The 25,731-nt window shown below is 40.3% G+C and overlaps 2 protein-coding genes and 1 long non-coding RNA gene across 3 annotated transcripts; 2 read left to right on the top strand and 1 right to left on the bottom strand.

The window, feature by feature from the left end:
• The first annotated feature begins 2,507 nt into the window (after positions 1-2,507).
• Positions 2,508-8,056, top strand: LOC116045097 (cytochrome c oxidase assembly factor 3 homolog, mitochondrial). Its single transcript, XM_031292609.2, has 2 exons — positions 2,508-2,759; positions 7,092-8,056. Exons 1-2 carry the CDS (start codon positions 2,591-2,593, stop codon positions 7,196-7,198), a joined length of 276 nt encoding a protein of 91 aa, XP_031148469.1. The 5' UTR covers positions 2,508-2,590; the 3' UTR covers positions 7,199-8,056.
• Positions 8,057-12,810: 4,754 nt separating this feature from the next.
• On the bottom strand, positions 12,811-25,685 carry LOC118493752. The gene is made up of 3 exons (XR_004895742.1): positions 25,675-25,685; positions 25,534-25,613; positions 12,811-12,821 (listed from the first exon to the last, which is right to left on the bottom strand). It is a non-coding gene; the product is annotated as an uncharacterized LOC118493752 (long non-coding RNA).
• LOC116045083 (lymphocyte antigen 75-like) lies at positions 18,812-22,544 on the top strand. Its single transcript, XM_031292598.2, has 4 exons — positions 18,812-19,144; positions 19,401-19,719; positions 21,085-21,377; positions 22,197-22,544. The coding sequence occupies exons 2-4, from the start codon at positions 19,431-19,433 to the stop codon at positions 22,383-22,385; spliced, it is 771 nt and encodes a 256-aa protein (XP_031148458.1). The 5' UTR covers positions 18,812-19,144; positions 19,401-19,430; the 3' UTR covers positions 22,386-22,544.
• Positions 25,686-25,731: the final 46 nt, after the last annotated feature.

Raw genomic sequence — 25,731 nt, 5'->3', positions numbered from 1 at the left:
ATACAAGAGCAATTAAGGCAAAGTTATGAGGTAGTGGCAAGCTAAAGTGACGTATAATCAATAGCATGGAGTCATGTCAACAGTGTACACCAGAATAATATATACTGTGATTAAGTAATGATACTTAGTGTTGTCTGTAGCCTACTAATATAACAAAACAGAAAAAATATAGTACATGATGCAGTATGGAGAACAACCGAGTCCCATATGACCCCAAGAGACTTTAAGTGCAGCCGTTGATGATGTTGCAGATGGTTGTAGCCAGCCATACAGTAGGTAGATCTGGCATTATAGTTGCACTGGCGCTGCTGTGGCGACAGGTGGTTTTGGCTGCTGTGTGTGTGTAGTGTGTCTTTTAGTATTTTAGTATTCTTTTAGTATTTAGCATTTATTTATTCTCTGGTATGATTAATATGGACTATGTATTGTTGGATGTTGTGTTTGAATGTGCCTGACCACAAACGAAGTTCCCTCACGGGAAAAATAAAGTTCTTTTGATTGATTGATTTTGAGCTCAACAGTGATTGAGCCCTTCGTCTCCATCCGGAAGAGAAGAAAGTGAAACAAAATACTTGTTTTTTTTTCCCGTTCACTTTGCTTTGTATTAATTTAAAAAAAAAAAAAAAAAACTGCAACTTTAAAGAGAAAATAATAATTGTACTTAACGTTACAACTTTTTATACAGACTGATATGAATTTGTCATTTTCTTTTTTTGTAGCGGCTTAAAACAACTGCCGAAGAGGAGTCCTGTGTATCTGCGCCACTGAACTCTATCGATCTGCACTCGATTGCTCTTCCTTCATCCTTCAACTACCCGGATGTCTGTCACAGTAACTTGAAATTGAATTGTGAGAACTGAATGTGAAGATATATAGAGAGTTGAATTTTCAGCGAGGATCAAATTGTATTAGACTTCAGTTCCAAACAAATAAATTCAATTTCAAATTATACTATTCAGATTCAGTTTTTCAATGCAATGATTCAAGTTTAGCAATTCAAATTCAAATATAAATGATTCAAATTCAGTTTCTGGTGGCACATATTTCAGCCCATATATGTCTATCAAGGCATACTGTTGTGTAGGGCTGATCGATGTGGGGAAAAAAAGTAATAGTGATTTTTCTGCCAGATATTGCGATCACGAATCGATTTGCGTTTTCTTTTTAGTTACATATTGCACCTTCTACGATCAAGTTAAATAAAGTAATAAAAAGTAAATGAAAAATCCACTGAAAATAGGACATTTCTGTAAACCATCTCTGATATGTAACATTATTCCAGCATTTATCTTGTGAAAGAACAGTAAATATAATAATCAAAAGAGGAATAAAAAATGTTAAATCAAACATTCGACTAAATATTGCACATTTGATTAATCGCGGTCTTCACGATTAGCTACTGGCGTTCTTTCCATTCTTGATATCGATTTGAAAACGATGAATCGTTCAGCCCTACTGTTGTGTACCAGGCTGTAACTCCTACCAAAGACGAGAAAATTGTGGTGGTCTTTCCATCGGTTTCCGAGAAATGCGGACACTCGCCTCCATTGGATCGCCGAGATAAAGAGAGACGTTGGACCGTATTCTCAGGTAGACTATTAGCAATGGGCTATCTAAGCTAGCAACTACATTAGCTAACACAACGTAGCTTACTGTGATGATAACATCTGAGCGTTCGCGTAACTTGTCACTGGAACATACTGTACATTTTTTGTCTGCAAACCAAATGAATAATTTGTTCATACTATAGCCTAGTCCATAAAACATGACATATTTCCTTGTTTGCAAGGGTGGGGAGGGGCCCATAAAGAGTGCCTAAGTAGCCTACAGGTTCTGGAATTTGGTGCTATGCTCCTGCTTGTTTTTATATCAGTGCTTTATGGGGATTTCCATATTGTGTCACCTTTGATAAATGTTCAAGCACAGTTTGTGTGGTGCAGAGAAAAAGTCATCACTTAAATACCATTATAGGCTACATATTGGGTTTTAAGGAAATCAGAGCAGCCAATGTCTACAAAACACAAGGCTTAACTTGACCCGAAAATAACTCAATTAATCAATAGTATCACGTCTCAGCCAGATTTCCCCTCACTTGACTCTGAGCACCACCATGATGCTATTGGCTATGTTTTTAGAAGCAAAACCATATCTGATATTTCATTTAAATATGACTGTGAATTTGAATTTTTTTATTCAAATGAATCCCAATTGATAGAACAACGACATCCAGTCGATTCTTGTACAGTTTAAGACAGCAATCAACAACAAAAATTATATATTTTTCTTCACAAAAGCCATATCGCTACTGTCAGCCCAGTCCAGGCTACTGAAATATGAATACAATAACAGCTTTCAGTTTTACAGACAACATATGAGAAGGCCTATACAATACAACCACAGGAGACCATGCTGAGCTAAAAATGAGCTAGGAGGAGTAGCCTAGGATGCCTAACGTTATACAATCAGTATTCACACTCCGATACAGTAGGTGGCGGTATCGGTATGCTCTTTTCTTTTCTTTTCTTCTTTTTTAAGAAGAAGAATCATTCCGGTTCATGTAACTTCAAGCAGCGGATTATCCAAACAAGTCATGGCGGAGCTAGGCGCAGAAGGATCCGCAAAACCTCTACTGACCGCGGCGGAGAAACAACTCCTCCGCCGACGACAGGAGCTCGACTACTGGAAGCAAAACGCATCGCGGATCCGCAGCCGGAACCTGCTGACCGGCCTGGCTATCGGAACGTTTGTGGTCGGCTTGTGTATCCTTCACTGCACTTTCTGGTCAGATAGTTAGCATGTAAGCTAACTAATTGACGTAACACAAAATATATGAACTGTGTCCTTCATTCAGCGGCTCAAATGATATAAGAAAAATGTTAAAATAATTTCTCTTAGCTGTACTTAAACTACATCGTCATGTTATGTCTAACGTTACTGGATGGTCAAGGGAGTTAAAGCATTGGTATTTCATGCTAACTTTAACTCACTCAAAAGATATAACGTTTGTGACGTACATGTATTATAGTAGTATGTATTAATACTGAAAAGCACCCGTTACTCGCCGAAGCAATGAAAAGGAAATAGAGCAGGGGTTTTCAAATTGGGTGAATGTGAGCCTCCCCTTAGAGTAGGTAAGGACAGCCGAGCCCCCCCTTCCCCAAAATCCCGTCCGCCTGCCCTAACCCACACACCCCTCTGCAGTAAATGCCATCTTTTGTGTGTTTGAGTTTAAATAACAACTGATAAAATGTAAATATTTTTTAATATTGTATTTGAAGACATTTTTATTTCCACAACTTTTTAAAAAGTGCATTCATAAACGATTCTTTGCGATCATTTCCAACTTCATGCAGGTCTAATTGAGGCTACTTTTAAAATCATTCATCATAAAATCAGTGGGCCTATCCACAAGTCAACAAAACATGCTTAACATGTGTAATGATGTGGGGGGGTCTGCCGGTTTCAGCATTAAACACTTCATTTCCTGCATTCTGGTGAATTTTTGTGCACCTATTTCTACCTTTTTCTGAGTCAGCACACATGTAGCCTAGCATCATTTACTTCTCCCTCCTCTTTTGCGTCTTTTGTTGAGGAAGTAACCTCCTTACATGTGCATATGACAATTATTCACCTCAATGATACACTAATTCATTTTAATGAATTAATAAACCCCTGGACTGTAATATTTCAGATGTGTTTGAGCATGATTTCTGATTCATGTTCAAAACTTTGTGTACATTCAAAATAGATCTTATCCCATCTGTGTTCTCTGAGGTTTGGAGGAGCCGTGATATTTTGAGAAAAATAAAGTGATAATAGGCTATTACAAGAATAAAGTCACTATATTTCAGAAAATAATTCACCTGCACAATAGTCTGCTGTGCATTACGTGATTGCTCTGCTGATATGGTAGATCTCAGACCTCCTGACAGACCCTCCCCGTTTGGGTCTCTGGTCTCTGAATGAGGGAAAGTTTAGGGAAGTGGCTGAACGCTGCTCTACATCGAAGGGTGAAACCCGAAACTACAGTAGAAATACACGGAGCTCAAACGCGACACATCCTTTATAAACCTGAAGCTGCACAGCTTTTTACAGCGAGAGTGGACACTAAGCAACATCCGGTTTTTCAGCTTTTCAAAATACATGCGGGGTTGAGCTCATCATTCGGGGCTGAAGCCCCGGCAAAATCAGCTAACGCCGCGTCTGTCAGTGGGAACAGTGAGGCCGTGCTTTTGATGCACAGAGGTGTTGGATGCGGGGCTGCAGAGAGAAATAAACGCAAGTCGTCCTCCACCTGCAGCCTTGATCTGTATTTGTTTTTAATCAGGGTCAGTGCGGCAAACCATCACTCACACAAGTAGGTGGAGGTGAAGGGGATTAGGACTTTCATAGTCTTAGTGGAGATCTGGGGGAACTCGCTCTCCACAGACAACCATGAACGCGTGATGGACATTTCTCCCAGTCTCCGTCCCACTGCAGCAGAGGTGCAGCCTCGGACCCCGACCAGGTGAAATCTAACTTTAACTCAGGATCACATTTCCTACGTTTGTTGCTGGGTCCTGTCTCCTATCTTAATGCGGACTTCTGTTGACTTGGGACAAGCAAACGATGCATTTTAAAGCTAATACACGCACGCATAATTACCGATATCAATAGAGATGCATACAGAGTTATTTTTTCTTCGCGTGTCGCGCCTCCCCTGTGGCTCTTTGGGGCCCCCCATGGGAGCCTCGCCTCACCTATTGAAAACCCTTGAAATAGAGAATAAAGTCCTCTCAAAAACAACAAAGTTAAATGAGTTCATTCTATAACAGGGCAGATTTGTGAAGTTCTCATCAAACACCAGGAATGTAACTGTTCTCAGCTTGCCCTGTATATTGGAACATAATTAAATCTATAATCAAGAATTTTTCTTTTGTTATTTTTGGAATTGAGTCAATTAAATGTTTAATGTGGTCGAATCTAAACATCAAATTCACGTCTTTGCATTATAACTTTTTGTCACCAGAGGGTGCCAGAGTATAGCCCATGCCCATAATAATATACAGAGAATAATAACCCCTTATTGATTCAAAAACAGCATTGCTTTGCTCTTACTTTTTTTAACTTTAATATGAACAGCTGAAATTGAAAGTGTGACGTGATATCTGCCAAAGCAGTTTGATTTTGAAGGATGGTTTTACTCAATATATTTTTCTTACTGTCAACAAATCCCATGAAATGACCAATAATGTGTTAGTCCTAACTGATACTTTCCGATTCTCAGCCCCAAGTCCGTTCATGCCCACTGAAGACATGCATGTTTAAAACCTGGTCACAAATGTATAGTTTAATTTCCAAAAAAGGCTCAATAATGTCCTCAAACAGTTGTGCACTAAAGGCTTTAGCAAATGTTGCATTTATCGGGGACTATTTTCAGCCGCGGTTTAATCCACATTGAACATCTGTGGCAGCAGGACGGTGTACGAGAAAAATAAGTGTTCATGGTACTGAAGGAACTCTTTACACAATACTTGTAATTAGGATCAAGTCAGTCAATTGATTTTGGACTTTTGATGGGATTTGTTGACTCTAAGAAACCCAGAATATCACACAACATTCCTTTCAAATCAAACTCAAGAGGACACGACAACTGCTTTATTGTCACCTGCAAAGGCCCATATCCAAACATCATAACGTCTTAATTCCAAAAGAGAATAAGGAAGACAATTTGTTCTCGAAACATTCAGCTGTTCGGTTCTTGCGTTTGGTGTTTTTAAAACTTTCTTGTGGCGGCGATAGAGACGGTGATATTTCCTGTTTCCTAGACGGGACTCTCACACCACCTGACCAACGGACTGACAAGTGACAACTCTGATCGCCGGTTACACGATTGGCCACCTCAGCGTGACATTGAGTTGCTTTTCTCCAATTTTAACTTTTCGCTGCAGTTTTTTTCAGCTCCCCTCATGCGGCCCCCACCGCCGCTGCCCAAACGCACTAGCCCCATTCTGCCTGGCATCCAATGCAGAATTGTGTGAATGCAGGCTGCAAAGCCTGCCAAAATGAACGCCTGATTTCCATATTTTAAACATTGAATTGAGTATAAAAGGCAGCACTAAAAAAAAAAAAAAAAAAAGAGTGACAGTTACATTTTAAAGAGTAGTTTTGTACTGATACTTCCTCTCAACTAACTCAAAAAAATCTCTCGAGTGTCCTTATCGATATGTCGCAGACTTTCCCGATGTGCTTATCGCGCCAGTAGATATTGCGATGACAAACATACTGTATATTGTGAAGCCCTAGTTGCTATCAGCCAGCTGCATCCTCAGCTACCAAAATATTTTTTGGCGAAATGTCCTCTGTGTATTGCATCTGCGTCCACATGTCCAGCTCAGGCACCGATGTCATTCAAGCCCTGTGCCAGTTCGTTTAAGAATATTAATGCACATTTTCATTTTTTGGCTCCCCAGAAAAAAAAACTCACAATAAGATACTGTACATGCAACCTGATCTCACAGAATTCCGTGAAATGAACACGGCCCCTTAACTCAAAATCTGTGGCAGTTTCACGGAATCGCAAAACAATCCGTGATGGGCCCACGGAAGAATTCCATGAAATGAACACGGATCACCGAAAATTCCGTGATGGGCCCACGGAAGAATTCCATGAAATGAACACGGATTGCCGAAAATTCCGTGATGGGCCCACGGAAGAATTCCGTTAAATAAACACGGCCCCTTAAGTTAAGGAAAAGGTCATGGGTGTGCTTACGGTTCGGTGACACGTGGGAAGAATGGGACGGTTGGGTTTAGGAAAAGAAGAAAGCGACTTTAGGAAACGTGACATGCGGGACACGATCCCCGGTCTCCTGGGTGAAAGTCCTGTGTTTTGACCCATCCACCACCCCAACCAATCTCCTTACTTTTCGGCCTTACATAATACTCGCTACCGTAGTTGCTCTTAATGCTACGTCATGTTCTCATTGACTTTACATTGGCTTTGTTTTCCGTGGTGGCCACACGGAATTTTCACACATTCCGTGCCACCACCACGTAATGCGCTGTTAACAGTTTGTTATGGTGCTTTCCTTTGACCTACACTTGTTCAGTCAGCTACACCATCCTGTCCGTCAAACAGGAGAGAATCATGGACGAGCTGGATGAAGAAGCCAAGGTCCACATCATCAGAGGGCCGCGGACCGGCGCCAACTCCTGATGGCACCGACCATGAACTGTCCTGGACTTACCGTAGAGTAGATGCATAGACTGTATGGTGACATCGCACTGGCATGTGATGAGGCATGTCTGCTGAGCTTCTCATACTAAAGACACATTTCCATTTCATTTCAACTTGATTTTTGTTGTTGTTGTTGTTGGGGGATTTCCATTTGGAAAAAGCTGTGGATAGTGGGGCCGGGGCCAATATGCGTTTGTCCCGATTCCATTCTTTCACGATACATGGGTGCAGATTTGATTTGTATTGCAATTTTCATGTATTGCGATTTCACTAGTATTGAGCGTTGCGATTTTCTTTTCCTTTTTTAACAAAAAGAAAAGTTGAATAATACACCTCTAGGGACAACATATCATGACACATAATCGTTTTCTAAGAAGAATGCACGTCACATGTCAGTCAGTTTGACATTTATTTTATTTATAAAGAAAAACATAACATGGATTCTGTGCATTTTCTGCTTTCCGTCAGTTTTGCTGGAAACGGATATGATGTAGTCGCCGTCAGCAGTACCGTATAAACAGAAAATACTTAGGTGAATCATAATCAATAATATTGATTGTGGGGAAAATAATAAATTTAAAAAATCACGAGATATATGATTCTCTATTTTTTTTAGTGGATAGTATCTGGTACCACCTCGGTTGACGTTCCAAGCGAGCAGACAGTGTGAAACACTGCAGACCATTGATTGGTCAAAGAGACACGGGACATCCTCCACAATCCCGCCATTTTTTAAATAGCCAAGCTAACGTCAATAGCGACCACAATTTCTTGAGTAACTCGGCCCAGATTTAAAAAAAAAATAAAATAACTGGCAGCCTGCAAAAAACGCCGGGGTCAATTGACGAAGTGCAGACGTTCCTCTGTTTGGTTTCCGATGAAAGGATCCAGGATCTCAAAGAAAACAAAATTTGAGAAAAACACCTGGTACCAAAAGTGAGTCGGGTCGAGCTGAACCATGCTGTAGAATCGAGGCATTACATACAACTTGCCACTCCAGTTTATATATAAGGAAATTACAAATGTTTTCATTGCTTCTTTTCTGTTTGGAAATACATATACAAAAAAAAATCTTTTGTCGAAATTATTGCTCTGAGCTATTTTCTGGATTAATATAAACCTAGTTTGAGTAAAGCGTTTCCTCGACATATTGTGGAAGGTCCATCATTTCCTAATAAATTCACTTTAACTTAAAAAAGATGTACATTGGCACTAATTATAGTGAAAATAGAGACATTGTTGATTTGGTCCATTTCCAATGAATTCATTCAAAGGAACTGCTAGGGTAACCTAGAAAGTCATTTAGGTAGTGCACAGCAGATCTTCAGAACATGCACACATGAAATTTGTCTACAGGCAAGCATTTCACATATAATGGCAATACAGTTTGTTACTGAAAAAAACTTTGCACCAAACATTTACAATTTACAAATCTTGCAATTCAATGGTATCTCTCATGTCAGCAGTACAGTACAGTATGTACCTGGTACAACAGCCTTTTACAAATATACAGTACATGGGTCAATTCTTGATTGAACAAATTGATATCTAATCCATTAAGCAACTCTTGTGTTGTCTTCCTGTCGGCCATAAAACCTTTTGTTTTCCTGGGTCAAAATTTAAAATTTTGTCACTTTTCCCGTTTTTTTTTTTTTTTTTTTTGACATTTGTTCCTTTTTTTGCCACGTTTTTGTCACTTTTTCTGACATTTTTGTCACTTTTTCTGACGTTTTGTCACTTTTCCCAAGTTATTGGTCGATTCTTTTTTTTTTTTTTTTTTCTGTGCTTTTGAAGATTTTGATTTTGTCCAACATTTTTGTCACTTTTTTCAATGTTCTTTTATCAATTCTTTTCTTCAAATGAAAATGAAAATTGAATAAAACACCCACATTCAATGAAAGTAGTGAACTGATCATTAATTTTACTTGTGAAGAGCGCTGTAGCGAACCATCCACGTTATTATTTTTTGAAAATTTGGATGAAAGAAACCCACATTTGTGATATAGAAACTTTTTGGAAAAAAATGGGTCAAATTTGACCCGAGGACAACAGGAGGGTTAAATATCTGATCTTCAGATTAATTCTCACCAATGGTCTCTGTGGTGGAAATAACAGCGAAACCTTTTCAAACATTTGAAGTGTTACTACTTTTTGGCAGAGTATATGTGTGGTGTGATGGAATGAAGAATAATTGTTAAAATTAGAAATAAATAAATATTGTGAGAAAAACAAAGTACTCCAATGTTCTAATTGACTGGAATTGCGGCACACTGATAATGGAATTGAATGAATCTTGATATTTATGAATGCTGACCGAAGGAATCCCAAATATATTTTGTAATTTATGTATGAATGACTAGCCAACAGCTGTGATGCCAGCTTGGTTTGAGCAGATAGCCCCTGTCAAACATTGTATTTTTACTAAAGTGAACTTCGGCTGCATTCCAGTCAAAGTTGGAGGTGGGGATTTACCAATTTAAAATGTCCATAATCCGACCTACAAACATTCCAGTTGTGCAACGCCAAACATAAATAATAAAACATGGCTGAACGTGACAAACTGATGTTTCATTGTCAAGGGCAACGCCACATTACACTAATAAACTCTCAGCAGCGCAGCCCCCCTTGCAGAGGCTCTATAAACCATAGATAGAAATGAAACAGGAAGAAAAAAAAACTGACACCAATATACATTTTATTTTACGGCACGTTTACTTGTAAATGTATCCAAATATTCCAAAAATATTATTTTACTTAAATACAGGCAAATATACTTTACATTGGCTTTTGTCATTCTCTTTTAGTTGGGAGTTTAACCTTTACAAAATGCACTTTCATGGGTGAAATTAGGTAAATCCTACTTCATGAAGCTGGGGTTGATGGATTTACATAAAACATTAAACTGCATTTATAGAGTAGTCTTTTCAAGGTGAGTGTGTGATTGAAAAGACATTTGTTAATCAAATACAATGGTTTGTCTGGTTACTGAGGTTGTGGAGGCATTTGAATGCGTGGGTGTGTTAGAACCAACATTCAAACCTGTGTTATGGGCACGTATATCTGGTACATTTTAGTTTAAAAACTCAATTCCAGTCACTCAATAGTTAGAGAATAATAAAATGGAATACAATTGTTAATATGTTGTAAATAATAACCAGTGCTTATCCGCACACTCCGCTTCAGAGAGCCCATTCCAATAAACATAATTTCACACACCTGTCCCAATTGGTGAACACATTTAATGCAAAACCAGTGAGTACAGAGGATATCATAAACAAAAAAATGCAAAGCTCAATAAGTTATATTTTTCATTTGTAATAGTGGTGTGAGTTCTTGTTTTTGCCTAGCCTGGTCCTACCAGACTCCGGTACATTTCATTAGTACAGAGAGTCTGGCCACTCTCCATTGACAAGTGTTAACTTCCTTGAAGACGGGTACTCTGTTGAAGTTTAAAACTATTGGATCTGCCCAGAGCCACTCTGGATCTGCCCAGAGCCACTCTGGATCTGCCATAACCAATCGCTAACGTTTGGTCGTGACGTCGGCTTAGCATCGCTAGCATTCGCCTTAGCCAACTCCTTCACCACTAACGGAGCGAGCTGGAAAATCAGACTTTTCCCGAACCCCAATTTCTGCCTTTTTCTGCATCCGTTTATGGTGGAAATGTCTTAATTTATGTAAAGGAAAACACACAGGTGACAATTAAAAAATATACAGTATATATATAATGGGAGACAATGCAGTAAGGCTGTCAGGCATTGCGTATACCTTTAAGTATTTATTCTCCTGTAGATCAACTTTTCTCATTTAATGCTATACCTGATGAGTCAACCAACATTTAGGCATTATTTACTCTTCCCTTTCTTTTGTCAATTTGTTCTTTAAATGTGCATGCGATACCTGTTCAACTCAATGATGCATTAATTCATTTTAATTAATTTATCTAATCCTGGACACCGCAACAGCCCATATGTGTTTCTGCAAAAATGTCTGCTCATGTTAAAAACTTTCTGCACAATCAAAATATTACTCATCCCATCTGTGATATCTGAGAGTTGGAGAAAGTTGTAATATTACGAGACTGAAGTGGTAATTTAACCTGTTAAAATCCACCGGGTCGCCGTTTTTTTTCCGGTCAAATCTTTACCGGGCCAATCAGCGAACAGAGGGAGTGGCTGAGAACGATGACGTTGAGGTCGTGCGCTAGTTTGAGTTGTAGTTCCGTAATGGCAGCGGAGAAAGATGCGAGCGAAGCCATTCGGTCAGTTGTGGCAATGCTGCCGAATATCCAGAAGTTAAAGCCCGAGCAAGAACAATATTTGGTGAGTTTTATTGGTAGCCATGATGTTGTGGTCCTCCTCCCCACGGGGTTCGGGAAAAGTTAGATTTTCCAGCCCACTCCGTTAGTGGTGAAGGAGTTGGCTAAGGCTAACGCTAGCGATGCTAAGCCGACGTCACGACCAAACATTAGCGATTGGTTATGGCAGATCCAGAGTGGCTCTGGGCAGATCCAATAGTTTTAAACTTCAACAGAGTACCCGCCTTCAAGGAAGTTAACACTTGTCAATGGAGAGTGGCCAGACTCTCTGTACAAATGAAATGTACCGGAGTCTGGTAGGACCAGGCTAATGCTTTACATCGTTTGGTTGGTAAAATTCTCTGCAATTCAATCATTAAGTTCATTTTATTTAAATCATAAGCACCAACGCATTATTCATGATCTTAGTGCTCATACTATTGAAAAAAGAATAAGAAAAAAAGGACAAAATGATGACGCTTCCCTACCTGTAGGCTGTCCTAAACACTCAATCCCCGTCCATTCCTAGTTTATTTATATTCCTCTAGTCTGTAAGTGTCCACAGATCAAAAGGATGACAAGGGTTTTTCAAAAGAATTAATCCAGGTTATGAATATTGTCCTGTAGAGTCCATGCTAATTGTCTGCTAACTTCATTTGCCGATCTCGTTCCGTCTGAAATAATATATTTCTCCATGCCCTGCACCGTGTTGCTGGGTATGTTTGTTTTCTTCAGGTTGCTGCCTAAACAATGAAACTATCCCCACCTTTTTCTGTTTAGTCTTCAAAAATATTAAAATAGAACAAACATTTAAAGAAAAAAATCTACCTTTCCTATAGTCTGCTGTGCATTACGTTGTTGCTCTGCTGACATGGTAGTACCTCGTTTAGACCGTCTGACAATCACAGAGCCCTGTTTGGGACTCCGATTTTTGGATTAGACGAAGTTTAGAGAAGTGGTTGTACGCTTCATCAGAATTGGAAAGGTACGGCAGAAATACATGGAGCATGGACGCAGCATGACACGTCAAAGCAGAGAGCGTCCAAGCCGCATTACATCAGTGTCATATTTTGTACAGAATAATGCCCACTGGTTGAAGTTAACGTAACGTTAGCCAAGTTAGCTTACCAAGTCATCTGGTATGTCATTAGAACGAAACCACCTCGTGAGCCTCAGACAGGACACGGCCATTGGTTTGTGGTGTTGCTTTATATCTGTAATTGGTTGAATTTAGCGTCAAATACAGTTGGAGTATTAATAGACCTACCTTCACTGTAGGAACAAAAGAAAATACACTTTTTCATACTTGTATTTTGTGTTTCTACTAGAACGGACATGTTCAAGCAGGAATATAATCCCAAATTGGGGAGAAATTAACATCGGGCTCCTAAAGGGCTTTTCACACAAGGAGCAACACTTCGCTTGCATAGTCGCATGAATCCACAGGGTCTACTACGCTCCTCACGTGAAGGACAACGCTCCGCGATTAAACGCCAGGCGATCAATGCTCAGTAACCATGGGGATTTCTGTGCACTACTGTATTCCTGCCGTACAACTGAATGAGATCAGCTGACCGTGGTATCATATATCCCTAATCACAGGTCGATTTATAACAAACAATGACAATACTAGTCTTTCCTTACCACGGACTGTTATTGTTAATAGCTAAAGTTAGCTAAATTAGCATAGTCATAATTACTGACGTTACCCGATAAATCCAGTCTCGTGCTGTTGATGTCCTGATAACTGTTAAGAAAATTGTTTTATATTTTAGGGAACTCACAAACAGAAAAATCAGTCTCTTGTTCATTGATTTGCACGGCGCGTCGCTCGCGTAGGGAAAAGTTCAACACAATACAACTCTTGCGGCGGGCGGGCGTGTGACAAACCTGGGATTCATGGCTCAATTCAAACAGGATCAAAAAATAATTAGTCTCTTCCCGTTCACTACCATACTTTTTTTCCCCCCGAATTAATGTCCAATGAGGTCCACCGGGAAGGGGAGGGACTTTGCCTCTATATAGAAAACCGGCTCGGTATGACATCATACAGAGCCGAGAGTAGTTAAAACTGTTGAAACCGGAGCGTTCAGAACAGTGGGAAATCGGAGGTTTTGGCTCACAGGGATTTATATCATATCAAATATGTTAACCTCATTATTTGAAGCTTCGTCCATGTTCACTATGAACATCAGACCTGTAAAAATTATAGATGTGACAGAAAATACAGAAAAGCATAATAGGTCTCCTTTAATGAAAATGTCGCAAACAGTAACATCTAACGACAACAATGACTTCATTATATATTTGAACTTATTTGGAGAATAGGCAACTTTGATGACTGGGGTGGAGAATTAAATCAAATAAGATAAAAAAGATTAGACTAACAAATTATTGTTTCCATGGCCTCTGCCTCTGCTTAACCATTCCCTCTCTCTCTCAGTGTGTGTGTGTGTGTGTGTGTGTGGCTGTGATTACTCAAGCAGAGTCAGGTGTGTCGGTACTGAGTGGAGCTTCACCAGCTGACTCCCATTCTACAATCAAGCATTCCTTTCTCCTTGTTTGCAGATGATGGAACCGTTTGGAGAGAAAAAAGGGAAGAAACACATAACAGAGAAATTACAAGAGGCGTTAAATAAAATAACGGACTGGGGAAAGGTAACTAGCTGGGGTGAAAAGTGGGGATTTAAAATCTCAGTGGATAAATCAAAACATGTAATAATTGGTAACAAGAAAAGTGAATGTAAAGGTCTATTTATGTATGGACATGCAATTGAAAGGGTTAAGGACTTCAAATGCTTGGGAGTGCACTTTGATGAGAAGCTAACATGGGGAAAACAAATCAATAATGTTGTTAATAAGTGTGAGGAAGTGATTAATGTAATGCGTTCCCTCTCAGGTAGTACATGGGGTGCTGACAGGGATTCACTACTAATGATTTACAGAGCAATGATAAGGTCAGGATTAGACTATGGCTGTATATGTTATGGAACAGCAGCTGAATCACACTTAAAGAAATTGGATGTAATTCAGGCCAAGGCTATGAGATTATGTTGTGGGGCCCTTCGTTCAACCCCAGTCCCAGCTTTACTGGTTGAGATGGGGGGGGGTGCCATTGTCAATTAGATGAGAGAAACTGGCAATGCAGTATGTTGTTAAATAGTGGGGATGTAAAGAAGACCACCCAGCAAAAGCAGTTCTGAATAATGCTTGGGAGTGGGCATCAGGGAAAAGGAAGAAAGAGTGTTTTTTGTTTAACATCAGCAAAAAGGTGGAGAAGCTGGGACTGGGAGAGGCATGTGTGGCCCCGCAAGTGTACTGGGCAGTTATACCTCCATGGATGCTGCCTACCCGAGAAATGGACTTCAGTATATTGGAAAATATAAAACATCTTGACAGTAGTGTATAGCCGGGGTTGGTGAAACAAAGGCTGGGTACGCATTGGGAGACATATCTTCAGATTTACACAGATGGATCTCAAGATCCTGAAACAGGGAAGTCAGGCTTTGCTTTTTATATTCCTCAACTTGACATTGCACAGCTCAAACAACTGTCTGAGGGGGTGTCGGTTTATACAACAAAGCTAATAGCTATAATTTAGGCACTACAGTAGGTGGAGGAAGTGCTGCCAAAAACACTGATATGAAGCAATTGCGTAGCCAGGTCGCGATATTTCTTTTTTCCCATTGTGGCCACGCCAAGACCCGCCCTTCAATAGCATTCACACACTACTATTGGCCAGGTGTCCATGCTTACATGTACAGGTCCTATCCCCTGACCAATCCCCTAACCTTAACCACTCGAGGTGAAATGCCTAACCCCAACCAATCGAGCAGCTTCGTAGGGCGGGTCTTGGCGTGGCCATAGTGGGATTCGTAATATCGCTAGTGGGATTCGTAATTTTGTAGCCAGGCCAGACCTTGGAAGTCATGGCTCTGTTGTTTAAGATCGAGAAAGCTGGAGGATTGGTGGGATTTCTGTGGGTGCCTGCCCATGTTGGAGTAGATGAGAATGAGATAGCAGATAAGGTAGCTAAAATGGCACTGAAAAGATTTAAGTGTATGTGTTGGGATATCTGAATGCCGGTCTGTCATTAAGAAAAATGTTACAGCAGTGTGGCAAAGGCAGTGGGAAAAGGAAAAGAGGGGTCGTCATTATTTTTCAATTCAAAATAGGGTACAGGCAGAGCAGTGCTATTTGGGCAAAGAAAGAAGACACTCCGTAATAATGACAAGGCTGAGACTTGGGCATTGTGGACTTGCATGGGATCTAGCAATGATGGGCAAGCATGAGGATGGACTTTGTAGAACCTGCAAACAGCAACATGTACTTTTGGATTGTCTTCAATACAATAATGAAAGAGAAAAGTTGTTCACTGCGCTATGTTACTTGGGAATACAGAACATGACATTGAGATCCTTACTAAATCCTCCTGAATATCAACATGAGATAGTGGAACCTGTCGTGGATTATATCTCTGCAACGGGACTACACTGAATTATCTTCTTCTTTTTTTTTTTTTTTTTATTTCACTGAATTTGACAATACTTTCGATTGTTACTTAAACTGTCCTGTGAGAGGCAGCAATATGCCGCAAGGCTTCTAGTCTGCCGGAAAGCCAAAAGAAGAAGAAGAAGAACGGACTGGGGAAGAAAGTGGGGATTTAAGATTTTTAAGCGCGAATCAAATACAAAAAGTATTTGATTCGCGCTACAAGGCAGGCCTGCTTGGTTCCTTCGCAAAATCATTGCCAAGATTTACAAACTATACGTTTACGGCATTTCCTCTCTAACTGGGACATTTTGGGAACGATTGGTGAGATTGCTAAGGAAGAAGTACACACGGCGAGGCACTGGTAAGAGCTAATTATGTTTAACCATGTATCCAGCTGATTTAAAAAGCTCACGTTACTGTATTGTGTCAACATACTTCATTTAATATTGTATGTGGTGTTTTCTTTTGCGGGGTGCAAATGTTCCACCAAAACAAGTTCCTTCCAGAGACTATTTTGCAGAGCCACCGTCACTGCGATCGGAACTTGGCGCCGCCCAAGACCATTGTGATTGGTTTAAAGAAATTCAAAACAACCCTATCCTGCAATCCTACAATTGCTGGCTTTGCACTGTTGGAAGATGTGGCAAATGGAGACAGGCAGCAAGAAGACTGGCTGGCAAACAAGGACGAGTGGCTTACGAGCCGGTTTCGACTTTCCTCGAGCTGTCCTGTTGGATCTCTATGCCCGGAGCCCTTATGTTTTCTGATCTGAGGAGCAGTTAACCATAGTCCTCATAAATCCACCGGAGTTTAGAACGCCAAGACAAAGAAAGAGGAAGGTAACGGACATCTGGCCGAAATGAGTGACATCCGGCGGAATTTCCGGCGGCAACGGAGCAATCCCGGAAGAGGAACGTCGTGGATGTAGACTAATTTATAGACAACTATGGGCGTGAGATGAAGCCACAAAAGCTGCGCCACATTTAGAGTTGATTGTGATTTGTAATGGGAAACTGGCATAGGAGGTGCATGCGCATGGTTTTATAATCAGAATTTTTCTGTGTACGCACGTCCTATGTTTCGTCCGTATGCCACTTTTGGCGCAAATCTGATATTTTAGAAATGAGGCCCCAGGTATTCCATTGGTTTCCAAGTGTGCTTACAGTCCTTACATTATGGTATTTGTTGTTATACAACAAATACAGTGAGGAAAATAAGTATTTGAACACCCTGCTATTTTGCAAGTTCTCCCACTTAGAAATCATGGAGGGGTCTGAAATTGTCATCGTAGGTGCATGTCCACTGTGAGAGACATAATCTAAAAAAAAATATCCAGAAATCACAATATATGATTTTTTAACTATTTATTTGTATGATACAGCTGCAAATAAGTATTTGAACACCTGTCTATCAGCTAGAATTCTGACCCTCAAAGACCTGTTAGTCTGCCTTTAAAATGTCCACCTCCACTCCATTTATTATCCTAAATTAGATGCACCTGTTTGAGGTCATTAGCTGCATAAAGACACCTGTCCACCCCATACAATCAGTAAGAATCCAACTACTAACATGGCCAAGACCAAAGAGCTGTCCAAAGACACTAGAGACAAAATTGTACACCTCCACAAGGCTGGAAAGGGCTATGGGGAAATTGCCAAGCAGCTTGGTGAAAAAAGGTCCACTGTTGGAGCAATCATTAGAAAATGGAAGAAGCTAAACATGACTGTCAATCTCCCTCGGACTGGGGCTCCATGCAAGATCTCACCTCGTGGGGTCTCAATGATCCTAAGAAAGGTGAGAAATCAGCCCAGAACTACACGGGAGGAGCTGGTCAATGACCTGAAAAGAGCTGGGACCACCGTTTCCAAGGTTACTGTTGGTAATACATGGTTTGAAATCATGCATGGCACGGAAGGTTCCCCTGCTTAAACCAGCACATGTCAAGGCCCGTCTTAAGTTTGCCAATGACCATTTGGATGATCCAGAGGAGTCATGGGAGAAAGTCATGTGGTCAGATGAGACCAAAATAGAACTTTTTGGTCATAATTCCACTAACTGTGTTTGGAGGAAGAAGAATGATGAGTACCATCCCAAGAACACCATCCCTACTGTGAAGCATGGGGGTGGTAGCATCATGCTTTGGGGGTGTTTTTCTGCACATGGGACAGGGCGACTGCACTGTATTAAGGAGAGGATGACCGGGGCCATGTATTGCGAGATTTTGGGGAACAACCTCCTTCCCTCAGTTAGAGCATTGAAGATGGGTCGAGGCTGGGTCTTCCAACATGACAATGACCCGAAGCACACAGCCAGGATAACCAAGGAGTGACTCTGTAAGAAGCATATCAAGGTTCTGGCGTGGCCTAGCCAGTCTCCAGACCTAAACCCAATAGAGAATCTTTGGAGGGAGCTCAAACTCTGTTTCTCAGCGACAGCCCAGAAACCTGACTGATCTAGAGAAGATCTGTGTGGAGGAGTGGGCCAAAATCCCTCCTGCAGTGTGTGCAAACCTGGTAAAAAACTACAGGAAACGTTTGACCTCTGTAATTGCAAACAAAGGCTACTGTACCAAATATTAACATTGATTTTCTCAGGTGTTCAAATACTTATTTGCAGCTGTATCATACAAATAAATAGTTAAAAAATCATACATTGTGATTCCTGGATTTTTTTTTTTAGATTATGTCTCTCACAGTGGACATGCACCTACGATGACAATTTCAGACCCCTCCATGATTTGTAAGTGGGAGAACTTGCAAAATAGCAGGGTGTTCAAATACTTATTTTCCTCACTGTACCATAATGTAAGGACTAAGGACCAAACACAAGGATATGCTAAGCTCTGCTTTGCATGGATGCTGGAACTCAGCTGGGAGACGAGACTCAGCTGGGAGACAGGAAGAGACGGAGACGGAGAGGATGTCGTGCGACCTTGTGAATGCCATGGGTGGCAGGATTTCTCTGCAAATCAGCTAGGTTTTGCACATAGCTCTGATTGGTCAAGTCAGAATCTATCTGGGCTGTGATTGGTGCTGTCAGTCTGTGAAATGAGTATTTAATGGACTCGACTGTGAAACATCAGTACCTGAAAACCCAGAGATTCAAAGCTGGCTTCCCTGCTGCCATCGTCCGAGGTGAGTGCTGCTGTAGAAACCGAAAATATACTCAAAAGCAACCCTTTTAAAAGGGAATGTCGTAGCAAAGACCTGATTATTAACAGTTTAGAGGGAATATGTCTTTGGTACAAAGTAGTTCAAGTTAAATGAGCTTCTGTCAAGTAAAAAGAATTATTAAAAAAAGTTACAAGCCAGCCCCATTAGTTGATTAACATTTTGTTGTTGCATATTTCATCTAATGAAATGTTAAAAAGAAATCTGCATTTGACTGCAGGTATATGGAATCCTTCCTGTGTATAACATCATGAGGAAGATCTGCATTCTAGTGGCCCTGTTGCTGCACTTTCCTGCTCCTGGGGTGTCCAACCTGAGACCTAGCAACTTCATTCATTACAGTTTCCCGTCGTCCTGGAAAGAGGCACAGGCCTTCTGCAGAAGACAAAACTTAGACCTGGTCACCATCAGCAGTGAAAAAGAGAATCTGAACTTTGTCAGTGGCCAGGGATGGATCGGTCTGTACCGAGAGAATTCAACCTCTAAGTGGAAATGGTCCAGAAGAGACGAGATAGCCGACTTCACCAGCTGGGAAATCAGTAAGCAGGGCTAGAACGTAATAGGGGGTGGGGAGTAAAATCGAAAACCCTATGTATCGTGATATTTTTGTGACGATTTTAGAACCGATTCTTTTTTCTTAGAATGGTGATTTTTTTTCTTCTTCCTTTTTTAAACCAATGATTGACCTAAATCTTTAACGTTTATACGGTACCGCCGCCGGCGACGACATCATCTCCGTTTCCAGCTATACAGAGCGAAAGCAGAAAATGCAGAAAATCCATCTTATATTCCTTGTCACAACTGAAATAAATGTCAGACTGACTGACTGACTGTGCATCCTTCTTAGAAAACAATTACTTTTTAGAAATGTCTCACGATATAGTGCACGTGTCAAACTCAAGGCCCGTGGACCAAATCCGGCCCTTCGCAGATTATGATCCGGCCCGCATATGAATTTAGGTTCACAATACATTTTGGCCCACCTAGTTTTTGTCGCTTTTTCTGACATCTTTTTTTTTTGACGATTTCTAACTTTTTCCGACGTTGTCACTCTTCTGACGTTTTTGTAATTTTTCCATTTTTTTCTATGATGGCTAAGGAACTTTTTCCTGACTTCTTTAGGACTTTATGTTGACCAAAGTGTACGTGAGAAGACTATATGACACATGCAATAATACAGTGAAAGATATTTGACTTTTTCGATTAAATAAAAGCATATCAATAAGTAAACAGGTCTGGCCCTTGATGTGATTCTTATTTTCCAGTGTGGCCCTTAGTGAAGCTGAGTTTGACACCCCTTATATAGTGTCTCTTGTTAAAGAAGGAAAAGAAAATCGCAACACTCAGTACTAATGAATCGCAATGAATGAAAATCGCGATACAAATCCAAATGGCAGCCATGTATCGTGAAAGAATCGAATCGGGGCAAAAGTATATCGTCCCAGCCCTTGCTATCAGGCTTTTAGAACAGTAACTAAAAAATGATTTTAGAAATAATGTCTGATCATTTTCACCACACCATTACCGATGGTAATATTTGTGGATTTATATTTATTTATTTGATATACATACATACCATGATTCAGTACAGGACACATTTTCATTTTGGCACTTGCTTTTGGTACTTGATATCCAAAAACAATGTTCATCCATTAACATATGAAGTGTTTTAATAAAAGCACTATATATGACCACATTAAATCATTTATGCACTTGTAGTGTTTAATGGCTAAGTCAATTGTAGCAACTTATATTGAGGAGACGGTTTTGCAATCATTTTCTTAGTCGGGGGGAAATGTAAAAATTTACATTCTTAGTAGTTTTTGTTCTGACTAGTACTACTATATTTGTAATGGGAATCCAGTCACTTGACCCTACTGTACCTACTCTTACTATTCTTGCAGATGAACCAAAAGATGGTGAGGACTGTGCTTTTAAGTACAGCAAGGTACAACAATGGGAGAGCGATCATTGTGAGATCTCCCACAGTGTGATGTGTAACAACGAGACGCTGGTTCTGGTGAAGGAGAACAAGACGTGGGAGCAGGCATTAAAGCACTGCCGGACTCTGGAGGCGGTGGACTCGAGTCAGCCAGCCACTGTTTACCAGAACTACCGATATGACCTGGCCACCCTTCTCACTTCAGATGACCACGTCTACGCACGAGAGAAGGCACAAGATGCTACCACTAATGAGGTAGGGCGCTTTTCTAGATATGTCCTTCACCGAAAAACGCTCCCAGATGTCGTTTGTACAAGCAAAAAATTTCGACCTATATTTACATTTCTAATAACAGCGCCCTCTAGTGGTAATTATGACGGGAGCAAAGCAGGAAGTAATGCGATGAACTAAAGAGCACCAAAATGTCCACATCATAAGGTATGTTGGGGTGGTGGATGGTTCAAACAAACACAGGACTGGGTTTGAGTCTTGATTGAAAGTAAAAGTAAACGGTGATTATTATTTTTTTTTAACTTGGCGAAGGTCATGTTCCGCATCACGTGCATAACAATCAGGAAGTGAAGTAAGGTTTGATTTGAACCCAAACCACAATCTTTTTCTAATCTTAACTAGGAAGTTTTGCTGCCTAAACAGAACCAAACAGCAGCCGTGGCAAGTTTTATTTTAACTTTACGAACTTCACTTTCAGCGTCACGTGTAACCCAAAGTGAAGTAACGTCTGATTTAAACCCAAACCACAACCTTTTCTTAACTTAACTAAGTGATTTTGGTGCCTAAATATAACCAAACTGCGATCATTTCACAACGTCAAAGACGTGTTTAAATTTGCGACCTTTACGTCTAAGACCGCGCCCGACGTTCTCTGGTTTAAATATACGGTAGTATTCTCGCCTCCGCTAGGGGCGCTGTTATATTAAAACGCTCCTGTGGGTCGCAATAGGGGGTAGGGAACAAACGACCCATATCATTGTATGGTTTGGAGGACCTGTTGTGCATTTGTGTTATTGAGCAACTCCTCCTCTATGTTTGCATCCCTCTGCTAACTGTTGCTAGGTGTGGACGGGCCTGCGTTACCTGGCTGGCCAGTGGCTGTGGGTGGGAGGAGAACAAGTGCAGTACCAGAATATTAAAAGTTGCCAGACTCAGACAAGCTGTGGCATCCTGGTAAAGAACGGCACCACACAGTTTGAGACCATGGACTGCATGTGGAAAAGGAACTTCATCTGTTACAAGAAGCCTTGAACATAACTTCTCCAATGAATGTCATTCTTTAAGAAAGTCTACTTCTTCCTTTCCAGTTTTAATTCTGTGATTACTGTAAGATTTCACAACAACATCATCTTTTATTAGGTGCAAAAGGTCAGGGTTAGGGTTTCAGAAATCATGTCATCAGTCATAAAAATGTACATATAGTTAGAATGGGGCATATATTTATATTCTGTTTTATTCTCCCCATGAGTTTGCTGGGTTTACCTTTTGTACAGCACGTGGAACAAAGACATTACAGCTGTAAATGAATAAAAAAAAAATCCAAAATAAAATACATTTGCAAAGTCATGCTGTGACATTATATTTCAATTTATATATTTTGAAATGTAAGTATAGTTTAATAAATATTCCATAGCGCATGTAATCATTTTGTTAGTAAGCATTATGTACCTAAATCTAAATTGGTCCATCATGATCAACCTTCCCTTTGTGTTAGAGCTGTGTGACTTTTTTTTAGGGCATGTGGAACCATATGGTAATGTTCCAACATGGCCGCCAGGGGATGCTATGATGCTTCAGCAAATCATCCATCAGTGGGATGAGACACACTTTACTTAGTTCACCTGCAGCTTCGAGACACTACTTTTCTGTTTGCCTGCAGGGAATGAAATCCTCTCAGATCACTGCAGAACACACTGGACTTAACCTTTAACCACCATGTGTTATTTACTGTGAGAAGAGAAAATGTGTGCTTGTATACAATGCAGGGCCAGACTGGGGCTCAGTTTGGAGAAGGGGCCTCATCTGGTAAATGAGTAAAAATGTGTTCAGACTTATATTCAACAAATTATCATTTAACAACGTTTTAAACTTTCTTTCGTCATTTGTCTTTGCAGTCATTTTGCTTCTTTTTGTAGTCGTTTTACAGTATGTCTCTATGTAGTAGTTTTGTTTGTCTTTGTAATTGTGTTATTTTTCTCTAATTTTAACGTCTCTTTTTTTAGTCATTTTGCATCTCTTTGTAGTCCTTTTATGTCTCAATGTAGTCATTTCCTTTTCTCTTTGTGATCATTTGTGTCTCCTTATGGTCATTTTTTCATCTCTTTGTAGTTTTGTTTCTCTTTGTAGTCATTTTGTTTTTCTTTGTAGTCGTTTTGCATCCCTCTGTGATATTTTTGTTTCTATTTGTAGTCATTTGTGTCTCTTGTGGTCATTTTGTTTCTCTTTTTACTCATTTTGCGTCTCTTTGTAATCATTTTGCGTATTTGTGATATTTTTGTTTCTCTTTGTAGTCATTTTGTTTTTTCTTTGTAGTCTCTTTGCAGTCATTTTGTTTCTCTGTGTAGTCATTTTGTGTCTCTTTGTAGTCATTTTGCGTCTCTTTGTAGTTGTTTGATTGACTTTCCAACAACACATTTTAATGCAGAGGTTTTGATACTAATAAGCCAACTACCTTTTACCTTCTGACTCTGGTTGGGGCCTGTAGGCCCCGTGGCCATCCTTCTGGTCCTGACTCTGCCTGAATCTGGGAATTTTCCACAAATCTCTGGAGATAAGCGTGCTTTTCTACCACATCTGAATTGAGCCCTATATCCGCAATAGTATTACCTGGAGACCTCTAATAATTCGTAAAAATTGCATTGGCATTGTGATGATTTGGGGTCATATTGGGTGGTGTTGGCAATTATAAAGAAAAGTTTAGACAGAGCCTTGACATCATCATATCCGGGGGATAATGGTAATAAGGTAATTTCTTAACCATATGAAGTCCCGGTAATACTAGACCCATGCGAGTAGATCTTTAGAGCACAGTTAGATAGTTAAATTACATATACACAAGAACACAATCTGAAAATTCATTCACCCAAAACAACCATCCATCACACACAGCCACAGTAATTTAAACAATCACTGATATCTAAATATCATTAGAAAATATACTCTCTAAGTTGTATTGCAGCTCATTCCAGTAGTAAGGGGCTTATTCTACCAGTGGTTCCCCAGTTCAGTGTTGGAATAAGATACATTTAAACCCAACATATCCTGTGATCTGGTGTCATGGTAATCAGCTCTGAACTTAAATAAAGTGTTTCAGCGTCTTAGATAGCAAGGTCTTATAAATGAAGACATGGGTATAACAATGGCTTCTAAATGCCAATGATGACCATCCAACCTTTTCATACAACTCAGTGGTAAGTGTGATGGCTATCTTGTATGACTCGAATGGCACCGTATGGTGGATTGTATAGTGTGTTTTCTGTGGTTTCAAAGGAGAAACAAAGCTCTGCTTCGATTTAAGAATCCATTTTGAATTCTGAGCAAGACGTTGAACTTGAGTTTTGTGGGCCAATCTTTTGTATTTATAATGCTGTACTGTATCACTGAGATCTCCTTTTAGAGCATGGATAGGATTAATGGTCCCCACTCTTGTGAAGTGCAAAGAGAGTAAAAGACATGATCCTGAAAAGCAACTAAGAAACTGTGTGTGTGTGTGTGTGTGTGTGTGTGTGTGTGTGTGTGTGTGTGCGTGTGCATTTGCCTACTTTGGTTTGGATGTAGAATAAAGCTAGAAAGACATAGTTAAGAGTTAAAACTCAGCCATGTGGGAAAACCACGATACTGAAAGTAGACTTCCCTGTGGGTGTGATTACTGCAACATAGAATTACATGAGACTGGTCTGGTGTTGGATGGCTTTAGATGGCTGAGGTCAACAACACATCCAGTTAAAACATTGCCGAGCTTCAGCCAAGTGACCTGATTGGTCAGAGTGTGGCCCACGCCATGCTGGGAGCTCCCATAATGCAAGGCTAGTTTGCCAACTCCGCTGCTTTCTGCTTCACGGCTGGAGAAAACAGTACACGTGGAAAACCAATTGGTGTATGCAATGATCCACTAGAGGGAGCTGTACATTGAGGGTGACTGAGAGAGATCCAGCTGCAAGACCCATCTTTAAAGATACACCCACTCAGAGACATGCTCACTTGACTTTGTTTAGGTCCAAAAAGCAGTGATGGAATGTAACTAACTGCATTTACTTAAGTACGGTACTTAAGTACAAATTTGAGGTACTTGTACCTGTACTTGTGCCCCTTTCTACTTCTACTCTACTTTTACACTGCTACATTTCAGAGGGAATTATTGTATTTTTTACTCCACTGCATTAAAGCTCTAGTGCATAACTTTATGAATGTCCGTTACACTCAAGCCATTGCCAAGTGAGTTGCTACAAAGCTAATTATGTCTATCAGCTCCACACAACTCTCTCTGTATTTCTAAGTATGGCTATGTTCAGAAGATTGTGTTGTCCGGTGACTTTCGCACGCTCGAGTGAAGATAATGACCTCTTCTGAAGAGTCCATCATGTTTTTCTGTCCTCCT

The sequence above is a fragment of the Sander lucioperca genome, chromosome 2 (assembly GCF_008315115.2).
Source record: "Sander lucioperca isolate FBNREF2018 chromosome 2, SLUC_FBN_1.2, whole genome shotgun sequence".
Taxonomy (NCBI): domain Eukaryota; kingdom Metazoa; phylum Chordata; class Actinopteri; order Perciformes; family Percidae; genus Sander; species Sander lucioperca.
Note: the sequence above shows the minus strand (reverse complement) of the source record. Positions and strands in the feature narration are given on the sequence as shown.

Bases quoted from the DNA above. Each gene is read 5' to 3' on its own strand.
- LOC116045097 (XM_031292609.2), top strand. From the start codon at position 2,591: ATGGCGGAGCTAGGCGCAGAAGGATCCGCAAAACCTCTACTGACCGCG. The intron at 2,760-7,091 runs GTATCCTTCACT...ACACTTGTTCAG, and splicing joins AACGTTTGTGGTCGGCTTGT to TCAGCTACACCATCCTGTCC.
- LOC116045083 (XM_031292598.2), top strand. From the start codon at position 19,431: ATGAGGAAGATCTGCATTCTAGTGGCCCTGTTGCTGCACTTTCCTGCT. The intron at 19,720-21,084 runs GTAAGCAGGGCT...CTATTCTTGCAG, and splicing joins CTTCACCAGCTGGGAAATCA to ATGAACCAAAAGATGGTGAG. The intron at 21,378-22,196 runs GTAGGGCGCTTT...AACTGTTGCTAG, and splicing joins AAGATGCTACCACTAATGAG to GTGTGGACGGGCCTGCGTTA.